Source organism: Lytechinus variegatus, chromosome 6, assembly GCF_018143015.1.
Source record: "Lytechinus variegatus isolate NC3 chromosome 6, Lvar_3.0, whole genome shotgun sequence".
Taxonomy (NCBI): Eukaryota; Metazoa; Echinodermata; class Echinoidea; order Temnopleuroida; family Toxopneustidae; genus Lytechinus; species Lytechinus variegatus.
In genome coordinates, this window is record NC_054745.1 from 29700421 (window position 1) to 29712284 (window position 11864).

Here is an 11864-nt window from a genome sequence, read left to right on the forward strand (position 1 = left end):
TTCCATCCAAGGGTGGAGACCAAGGCTGAGGAGGATGTTGTTCTCCTGAAGTCACAGTGAACGAATCGGGCCGCAGATCTTTGTACTTGTTCCAGTGATTTAACAGCTGTAACTGTGTGCGGATTCCATGCCTCAGAAGCGTACTCCAGTTGAGGACGGACTAACGCAGTATATGCCTTGGCCTTAACCTTTTTGGAACACGGTGATAGAGTTCTGCGGATGAGGCCCAGTGTACGACTGGCCTTTCTCCTGATGTCCTGACAGTGAAGATTCCAACGCAGATCTGTAGTCACTGTCACTCCCAGGTATTTGTAGTTGTTGGCTCTAGGTATCGCATCGGAGTCAAGAAAATAATCATAGGTGCGAGGAGAGCATTTACGTGTGATGGAAAGTACAGCACATTTCTTGACATTAAATTTCATTTGCCATGTAGCAGACCAGGATGACAGCTGTAGTAGATCTTGCTGCAGGATGTGAAAGTCTTCATCAGTCACGATCTCTCTGTAGACGACACAGTCATCAGCAAACAGCCGAAGAGAGGATTTGATGTTATCTTGGATGTCGTTAATGAACAGAAGGAAGAGAGTCGGACCGATGACCGAGCCTTGGGGGACACCAGAGGAGACATCCCTCCATGAAGACTGTTTGCCGTTAACAACTACAGACTGCTTCCTGTCTGAAAGAAAAGCCATTATCCAGTTGAAAGTGTCACCTTTGATGCCGTAATGCTGGAGCTTGATGCCAAGACGTTCATGGGGCACTCTATCAAAGGCCTTTTGGAAGTCTAAGAAGATAGTATCAACTTGACTGCGTTTCTGTAAAATGAAAGACCAGTCATGAACGGCTAATGACAGTTGGGTGGTAGTTGATAGCCCCTGGCGGAAGCCATGCTGGGCATCACTAAGAATCTCATTGGATGCAAGATGTTTGGAAACATGGCTGAGGACTATGTGCTCCATTATCTTACAGGCAATACAGGTGAGGGATATTGGCCGGTAGTTTGATGGGTCACTCTTGTCGCCCGACTTGTGAATTGGTGAAACAAGAGCCTTTTTCCATTGTGATGGTATAGTACCTGTATTATAACTTTGTTGAAATAAAAAGGCAAACACGGGCAATCTCACAGGCTATAAGCTTAAGAAGCTTGGGTGGGATTTCATCAGGCCCGCTAGCTTTGGACGGGTTGAGTTGCTTTAACTACTTTTCTACTCCTCTCCTGTCAATGTGTAGGTGGCCAATAGATGGGTAAGAAGACTGGCCTTTTGATGGTAGACTCTGAGTATTTTCTTGAGTGAACATGGAGTGGAAAAAGATGTTCAATGCCTCAGCCTTGTCTGCAGCTACGGAACACGGTTTTGAAGCTGTGCGCAGGGGAGGTATTCCAATCTGCTCAGTGCGGCAGCTCTTGATGTAAGACCAAAAGGCTTTTGGATTATCACTCAAGCTGGCTCCTATGATGTTATTGATGTAATCATCATGAGCTTTATGGACAGTCTTGGCTACTTGGTTTCTAAACCTTCTAAAGACTTCCCAGTCAGCTCCAGTATTCTGATGGCAAGCTTTCTTGTACAGTCGGTCTCTTTTCCTCATTTTCTGTTTAATGTCCTGTGTAATCCATGGGAGATTTCTTCTACCTCTGCTCATCTTTGACGGGACAAGCTCAGTCAAACATTTACTGAGGAAATTGGAGATCATCATCCAATTTGTCTCTACAGAACGTTTTTCAGGATCTGAGAGGAGAAACGTCATGTCACTTGTGAATTCAAGTAGCAGTTCTAGGATATGAAAATAATGAAAATCATTGCATAAAAAAATAAAGAAATACATAAGAAATGCAAAATAAAGAAATACATAAGAAATTAAAATCAAAGAATAACATAAGAAAAGTAGTGCAAAATACCAGAATCGCTTGCACAACTATATTTAGTAATTACTAATTTGCATAAGCATATCTAATAATTCAAGCATGAAACAACACAATTCCATGATAAACAACCTCTTCTTACAGCTGAAAACCTTGAAACAGGAATTTATGGACCGCAATAAGTACCAAAATATGAAAAATTCAATTTTTTGATAAAAATTTGCATATTCACATAATTAATTATGAATATAATTTGCATAAATTATGTGATATCTCTTATGCTTTGTTTTCACCAGCTAGTGTACATGTAACACATCACTTGTTTATCTTCCAAGATTGCTTTGGCTCATTGCAAGAGAGTGTAATGCAATAAAACATGCCAAATGTTGTATTTCTCTACATAACATGTGCAGAGTACTTATTTGCATATTTAGTAATTACTAATTTGCATAAGCATATCTAATAATTCAAGCACGAAATAACACAATTCCATGATAAACAACCTCTTCTTACAGCTGAAAACCTTGAAACGGGAATTTATGGACCGCAATAGGTACCAAAGTATGAAAAATTCAATTTTTTGATAAAAATTTGCATATTCGCATAATTAATTATGCATATATTAAAAAATACAATGAATATCAGTATTTTGACTATGTTTTCTTTTAGAGGACATGACAAAGGATGTGTGTGCCAAATTTGGTTGCGATCGGACGACCAACGACCGAGATCTTAGGGGGGGCCCAACTTAGGGGGGGCCCAAAAGGCCCCCCCCCCCCAGTTTTTCTAGCCTCCAAAATAGCCCAGTCTTTTTAGGGTTAAGCAAATAAGAATGTTTATAATATAATACTGGTAATAATAACATTCACTGTTTTACAATTAATGAAATAAATGAGTTAACTTTTAAAACCTTTTCATATTTTTTTTCAATTTTAGTGGAAGGGACTTAACCCTAAAGACTGGGGGGGGGGGCTATATCAGCTCCCCCCTCCTTCGACATTTTCATGATAAATCCGCCGCTCAAAATTTTTTGACTGCATCGCTTCCTGACTTTTTACTTTCAAGTCTCGTGCAACTTTTGATACCAAACTTGTTTTTAGATCAAGTTCAAACGAAATTACAGATTTTCAGAAACGGAAAATACAATTTTTTTAAATGGAAAATTACTGTCAATACGATGTTAACTATCATTTGATCAGTTATCATGACTAGATAGGATCTTGCCTTCTGTTTGGTATTGATGATTTTAATCAACTTTAATTTTGTGTGAACTTTGAGTTGGACATAAATTATAATTTGGGGGTTGAAAACTTGAATGACAATTTTTCATACCGACAAATGTGCACAAATAATGTTCACCCAATATACCCATTGTCATCATCGTACAAGTGTAATGATAGTATTCTACTGAATTGAATTGACTTTAATAGTTAGGACCTACACCAAATATATCAGTCAGGTACAATGGAGTAAATCACATCTAAACAAAACTTTTGGTAAACTGGAGCTAACATAATAGCAAGATGCTAATGGGCTATTCCACGGTTACTCACGTTACATTTGGAGACACCTTGACTCATACTTGGAGCTGTAACTCCATTATTATTGATAGGAACTAAACATCTCCGTATCACAACAAAGTACACAGTCTGACTATCCTTTGTATAAAAACAAAACTTGGGAAATTCTATTATGCTCCTGGCAAATCTTTGGAATGTGTCGGTTACTCACGTTACAGATTTGACCCAACCTGTGGAATTGCCCTAATCGAGATTAGCCCCATAGTTTAAAAAATAATTTTAACTAGGCCTAAATATAGTGTTGCAGAAAATAAATTGTGATCATTTTTAGTGAACATATGATATAGTAATTTACACTATTTACAAGAAAAAAATATCTTATTTATTCACAAAATATTCATATAGAACTATTATACTGACAAGATAATAATGGGCAGATATACTAATTGCTAAAATGAAGAAACTATCGTACAGGACCTAGACCAAAAGCTTCAGACTCTGTATATTTTTGGTTGTTCCGCTGAACTACGTTGGCTCCACTCAACAATACATAGACTGAAGAGCTTGGAGGCCCGTACGTACAGCCAACTTATAAGTGAACTAACGTTTTATAGGTCGCGATTTAAACTGTTTTTTAAGCAAAATTTACAGTTTCAAGGTTCCATTATCAGGGAAATATAAGTAAGTGTGTACCTTGGACTGGAGTTATTGATAAAAATCCTCTGCATGATCGAGAAATTTTTCATCTAAGACATTTTCACCTGAGCTGAGGGTTTTTCCTGCAAGTTGCCATCTTGAGTGACGTCATTATCTTTATTAACTTTTTAATGTCTCGATATATCAAATGTTGTCTGCTACCTGTGATCGTAGCAGACTTAGCACCCATGTGGGGCAGATCGCATAATAATCAATATTGAAAGCAATATCGATATCACATTCGTAAATTGTTGACGCCCTCTCCGTTCGTTTGTATTTTATTTCATATTTTGGCTGCCATTTTTGTTTTTCCGGTGTCCAAGACAAGTAAACATTGGTACAATTTTCATACCTTTTCATCAATATCGTTGAAAGTATTTTAATAATAGAATATCAAATATTGAAAGTTTGTAGTTTATAAATCCTTAACGTTAGACAAAATTTGATGTGTACAAGTACATCGAAGTGACATGGACAGTTGATTGACAAAACAAAAGGGAGGATGTGATAACACATGCGAGCTCACATGAACACTCTACCGTCGGTGAATGGGGATTACGGTAAAATGTCAGAAATTGTTGAATAAATCCCCAGAAACGATGGTTATTCCTGACTAACTTTATACAGGACCTTGACCAAAAGCTTCAGTCTCTGTATTTTCGTTGTTCCGCTGAACTACGTTGGCTCCACTCACCATACATAGACTGAAGAGCTTGGGGGCCCGTGGCTACAGACGTCTAGTGAGTAGCGTTTTATAGATCGCGATTTAAAACTGTTTTTTAAGCGAAATTTACAGTTTCATGCCATTATCAGGGAAATATAAGTAACTCAAGTAATTCCATACCTTGGAACGGAGTTATTGAAAAAAAATCCACTGGATTGAGAAATCTGTCATCTAAGACATTTTCACCTGACATTTTGACCTGACGGTTTTTCTTGTCAGTTGCCATCTTGAATGACGTCATTATTGTATTAATAAATGTCTCGATATATCGCGATTATAACTAGTATCGTTTGTCTTCGTGTAGTGTATCATATCATATTATTTGCCTTGTAGGTGTGCTGGTTGGTAATGCAATATCGATATCACATTCGTAAATTGTTGACGCCTACTCCGTTTTTAAAAAAATTTCATACACTGTAGTTTGGCTGCCATTTTGATCGTTTTTCCTGTGTCCTACCCAACTAAACATCGGTAAAGTATAATTTTCATGCATTTCCAACCATATCGTTTAAAGTATTTTCATAGTGAATAATCATGCATTCTTAGTTTGTAGTTTATAAATCCTTAGACAGTAGAGGCGCACGGCCAATATGGGAGACTCTCTCCAATAAGGGAGACAATCTCCCATATTGGAGACTTGCTTTGCAAAAGAACAAAAGAAACAACACCAACAAAACTCAAAAGCATGATTTTTTCCACCCAAACTTTTGTCCCACTGAGGTCAGAAGCCCATTTGTTTTGTGTGTGGATGACAACAAAAATCCTTATAAAAACAAAAGTAGGCCTAGACGGTAAATTTTAAAAGTAGACGGTGAAAAGAGGTAATATTTCAAAAGGAATCTGCTTATGACATTTTAATCTGCCGCCAAGGTAGATCTACTCCTTTTTAAGCAAATGTAAACAAAGAAAATTGGTCTCCCAAACTGGAGACTGTCTCTGATTGGATACCCAAATTCTTTAGAAAAGTCTCTGATATTGCCTTGGAGATAATCTCTCTCATCGGAGACTGTCTCCAATATTGGCCGTGCGCCTCTACTGTTTATGTGTAAAATTACACCAAACTGTGGACTGTGGATTGACAAAAGTGAGGGTGTGATAACAAATGCAAGCCCACACGGACACTTTAAAGTCTTTACCGTCGGTGAATGGGGATTAGGGCCTACAGTAAATGGCAGAAATTGTTGAATAAATCCCCAGAAACGACGGTTAGGAATAACCGTTGTTTCTGCCTTCTGGGGATTTATTCAACAATTTCTGACATTTTACTGAGTGGAGCCAACGTAGTTCAGCTCAGCGGAACAACCAAAATACAGAGACTGAAGCTTTTGGTCTGTACAGGACCCTGCTTTAGTAACGTCCGTTCAGCTGAGCAGACAGCTGCGGCGGCTCGGCCTCGGGCCGCTACGCCCGGGCCAATCGACGACGGTATGCTCAGTCAGGCCTCAGCTGCCCACACTCACATGAACTCGGGCTCTGATCTTCTCTGCTTACCTTTTTATGTGAAAACGACGGTTCCTGGAAAAACTTCGGAACTGGTCTGGCTGGTGTTGGAAACCCACTAAAACTCGATCTTGAATTAACCTTGGAATGCATTCCTGCGTTCAGTCAAAAACACTCCTTTCGTTCTCGATCTCTTTATAAAATTTGATTTCCCGCGAGAGACATATCGCGATCACTTGTTTACGTTTTACTCTATGAGGGTTGCGTGCATTAACGAGTGATTGCGATTATCAAACGATACCGCGGGAAATCTCGAAAGGCGCGCGCAATTCCGAGGTTGGTTGGTTCCGGTTCCGAGCGTTCCGAGGTTAACTTGGGCATGATAGGCAAATTCATCAAGCACTCCTCCTTACCAGAATGAAGAGCGCCATCTTTACGTTACATTTTATGCTCATCCAAACTTTTTTTTTTAAAAGGGAAGTTTGAACAGCGAGACGAAGTTAATTGTAAAAAATACCAGAAATATGACAAAAAAATATGTTGGTTACATTTTGAAGAACATCCTTGAAGTAAATTGAATTGCTTCATCATTGTTGTAACGTCATATAATGCAGGCATCTTCCCCATTTATCAAGGACTAATAAATAAACGAATTAATAATAGGCATAAATAAATAAATGCATAAATATTAAATAAATGAATAAATAAATGAGAAAATAAATAATAAACAAATAAATGAATAAATAAAAAAACATAATGGTTAGTTGCGTGCATTTGAGTGTCCGAAACTCCACACACACGTACACACAGCTTCAACACAGGAAACAGTCGTTAGTCACGAGCGTAATATTGCAAAAATATTACGTAAAAAAGTATATCTTAATCTCACACCAGATTGATAAGAGTGTGAAAAATTTATCCAATTCCATTCATTTGATGTAAATATTATTAAAATTAGTTCACTATTTACATCTCGCTGCTCATTTGAAATTGTCCATATTCACAACCGTTTGCTATGGCAAACGGTCCGATATCACACATATTTTCGAGACACTGGCATCTTCGTTTTCCCACTGAAATATCCGTAAAGGTCAAAAGGTCAAGATTGATTGTCATCTCAATGCTACATAGATTACCTACATGTTGATATATGCTTATGACGGGTATAATGGTTACATCTCATTTTCCTCCCAAATTTTGACATCGAGCAGGCAGTACTGTACAACGTCACGTGATAGTATGATAGTTCCGTTCCTAGACCCTTTTCATTTCATTTCATTTCATTTAGGTTTTATTTCCACAAATCCGTTTAGTGTTACAAAACTTTGATAACTTAACATACATAACTAAGTTGAACAACCATCACACACGTATATAGACTATAAAGTATAAATAGCAAGCATTCTTAAACAATACATATTAAGAGATGTTTAAGTACATAAAAAACGGAAAGTGGGGGAAACCTTAGAAGCAGAATGCTTGTAGATAAGGTTCCCTGTTTATACATTACTTTTGATATAACTACTTAATAATAATACACGAGACAACATTTTATCAATCAACTTACACCGACAAAAACAACACAACACAGAAAAGTGACAAAAAGCAAAGAAAGAAAGAAACAAAGAAATAAAGGAACAAAAGAAATAAAGTAAGCAGCTGCCATCCAACAGAATTTAAGAAACTTCTGGATAAGCTCTGTGGACAAAAATACAATAGAGCATGCCAATAAAGAGCAATTTCATATTGTTTCATTATATTGAAGAAGAAGCTTTGCTTTCAAGTTATGTTTGAAAATATTATAATTTTGTAGTTGCTTAAGTGTCATATCCAAGGAATTCCAATAAACTGGACCAGTATACTATCGGACTTTTCCTAAGTACTGTTCTCAACCTATGCAAATGAAAGAATGTCGCGACTGTCGGGTAGGGTAACTATACAAATGTTGAATCTTTTGGAAAAGTGTAAAACATGAGGAAGAGCATTTGAGTTCAATTGAAACATGAAACACCCTAAAAAGAAATTATATAAATCATGCACCTTCAATATTTTATTGGTGAAAAATAAAATGTTTGTGTGACTTAACCTGTCAGAATGGCAAATTATTCGCAATACGCGTTTTTGAAGAATTAACAATTTATCCAGTTGGTAATTAAACGAATTACCCCATACAAGTATACCGTAGTTCAGATAAGGTAGTGTAAGTGTTGAGTATAAACCTTTTAAAATATGCATATGAAATTACGATTTTAGTTTATTGATTACCCCAACATTCCTCGCAAGCATTTTACTTAAATTCAAATTATGCTCTTTCCAAGAAAGTTTATTGTCAATAATATAAGACCAAGAAATTTTAACGAATCAACTATATTTATAACAGTATTATTAATGTAAACATTACCGGGTAACTGTGAAATAGAATTAGGTCCAAAAATATTCCGAGTGTATGACAATGATCGTCATTAGCGGAAGCAACATGTTTAACGAATTGTAAAATTGCATGTATCGTGGAATGTTTTTGTCTGAAACCAAATTGCGAATCTGCGAAAACATTATTACTTACAAAGAACGACATAGTACGATCAAAAATAAGTTTTTCTAACACTTTGGAAATTGACGATAGCAGTGATATTGGCCTATATTTATTGGAGTCTAAAGGATCACCTTTTTTCAATATCGGAATAACTTTAGCGATTTTTATTGCATCGGGTACAACACCTTGACTTATAAAAGAATTGTAAATGTGCTCTAGAGGTTCAGTAATTTCATTTATGATATGTTTTAGACTTTTAGCAAAAAAATAATAAATTCATCATGGCCCATACTTCGCTTGTCTTTCATATTTTTCACAATTCGTAAAATTTCTGATGAATTGGTTGGATTGAAAAATATTGAATTCTGATTTTTGTTCTTCAAAAAATTATGAAAACTTTTTTCTACGTTAGGAATTTTCTTAGCCAAATTTGGTCCGATGTTTCCAAAGTATTCATTAAAGTGATTGGATATAGATTCATTCTCATCTAAAACTTTGTTTCCCTCACGGATTTGGGTTATATCTTTCATAAGACTCCTCCTATTCAAAGCAATATTTATCATACCCCATGTTTCGTTTATGTTGGACCTTCTCTTTTCAAACTGATTACATTGTTCATTTGGAACAATAAAGACAATCCAAACAAAATTCCTGTGCTATACACCTTTATCTACTGATATCTATAATATAGCTACATTTTGAGAGGGCAAATATTTAGTAGTATAGAGTACGAAATCGATTTTGATGAGGGTCTGCGTATACATCTAGGATAAACTAGCAGGCTGCATCGTCTGCTACGTAAACCAAATGAGCGAACATGACCGAAACTAACCATTATGATAAGTAAATAAATAAATAGATAAATAAATAAATAAAGGAATAAATAAACAAACTAATTAATTATTAAATAAATGTCATTTTCTGGAAAACTTTTGTTGTCAGCCTTGTTTCAGTATTTCACGTCCTCTCCTGCATGAACTAAAAACTGAGTCATCATGAAATGAAACATGAAACTGAAATTACTTATAAAGAGTTTGGTTGCAAATTGGGTTAGGTCCACTTTGGACCATTCCGAGAAAAATCATGTTTTTTCATTCATACTTATTGCAATATTTTTATGATAAACTAACTTGTCATGATGTAGTACCCGATCATGTGAACATAAAATTGGGTGGAAAATAAATCGACCTGTTTTTATTTTTTTCTATATTTTTTTTCTTCAAAAATTATGATTGTGGACCTAACTCCTTTTGCACTGAAATGAATCCAATCTCTTTTGAATAAAAAAAAGTAATTTTTCTTTGCCACTTTCATTCACGATGTACTGTGAATTTCAAATTTTCTTTGGTATCATCATAGCGACTAAAAGTCTATAGGGTTTGAGACAGAAAACAATAAAATTTTTGAAAAAAATGACCTAACCCATTTTAACAAGTGAGCTCTTCAGAAGAGTTTGGTTGCAAAAGGGGTTAGGTCGACTCCCATAATTTTTTTTCTCCCATATTGCAATATTCTTATGCGAAACTGAATTTTCATAATACCCTATACCCTACAATGTGAACATAAAATTGGGTATAAAAGAAATCTACCTGTCTTCTCCTTTTATTATTAATATTCTTTTTTTTTAATCATCATTGTGGACCTAATTCCTTTTATAATAAATCCATTCTCTTTTGAATAAAAAAAGTGATTTTTCTTTGCCACTTTCAATCACGTTTTAATGTGAATTTCAAATTTTCTTTGGTATCATCTTATAGAGCTACTAAAAATCTATATATTTAGAAAAAATAGTCAAATTCGATGAAAAATGGACCTATCCCTTTTGCAACTGAACTCTTCATAATTATCATTAACGGTAGCTGCTCGTCCAAGAGCATAGGACTACGAGCAACTGCACTTATCACAATATCTTATTCTATATAGGACTTTCCTTTAACCTTCACCAATATATTTGAATTATTTATTCTATAATTTTTTTGAAAAACCGAGAGGATTAATTTTCCGATTAAAGTCCCCCCCCTCTCTTCCTGAAAAGAGATTATCCCTGCTAGAAAGAAAAGTGTGTTCACATGGTCGACATCCGTGTGACTCACACTGTTGAAATGCTCCAATTTAACAGTGTGAAGGTGATTTCACATCGTGTTCCACACTGCGAAGACACTCGGGGCACTGCCCCCCCCCCCGTAAGGATAGGGAGTATTATTACTCCTGTAACAATTTGATTTATTATTATTATTTTATTCGGCATACAGAATCAAATAAAATATTACAAACAAGTGAATACAAAATGCAATAGAGTCATACAGATCATAATATAAAATTCAAAACAAAATTACGTTGTATCAGGTGCGTCTGGTCAAGCTGCCAGGGTATGGAAAAAGTTAACTTAATGACTATGGTCCGCAGACCTTCCTCCCCATACCTGACCAGACGCACCTGATATTGATTTAACCCTAAGATTTGCTTTTTTAATTACGACAATCCCATCATTATCTGTATTATCACTTCTGGAAAGGACGCCTGTATAACGTCCTACAGCGTGCATGTTGACAGTGTCGGAACACGAGATGAAATCACCTTCACACTGTAAAACCTGAGCATTTCAACAGTGTGAATCCCTTATTCACAAGTCATAGTAATCCTTAACCATGTGAACACGCTGTGAACAGTCACACTGTTGACTAGTCATAGAACCAATGTGTTTGATGAAATGTAAAATCCCCTTCGGTCTGCTCCCTGAATAATCAAAGAATAAACAAAAATGAGGAGAGAAGGAGTTGGATCAAGAAAAAAAAAACCCAGATAATTTCTTTCTCATGACACATTTGCAATTAAATGTGTGTTAAAATGGCACTTTTGAAAAATTCCTAAAAATTAAGCTTGAAATTATAGGTTCAAATGTTCACTACCATTGGAGAGGATATATATCTGAAATTCCATATCTGACCAGAGAAGGGTATTGTAGCCAGATTAAATTTACTGACTGAAATAGTAAAATAGCCTCAATTCTTCCTCTAGTCGAAAAATAATTCCAAATTCATTGATGTATCTTCCCAATTTGTTCAGTAGTTACCATTTCAAGAATAA

General features: G+C 35.9%; 1 protein-coding gene across 1 annotated transcript in view; it reads right to left on the reverse strand.

The window, feature by feature from the left end:
* LOC121417337 (membrane-associated tyrosine- and threonine-specific cdc2-inhibitory kinase-like) overlaps positions 1 to 6578 on the reverse strand; it is a 31431-nt gene extending 24853 nt beyond the window's left edge. Inside the window, exon 1 of the mRNA XM_041611010.1 lies at positions 6296 to 6578. Coding sequence (XP_041466944.1) covers positions 6296 to 6397 — 102 coding nt within the window. The 5' untranslated portion in view covers positions 6398 to 6578. The remainder of the gene's footprint in view (positions 1 to 6295) is intronic.
* Positions 6579 to 11864: the final 5286 nt, after the last annotated feature.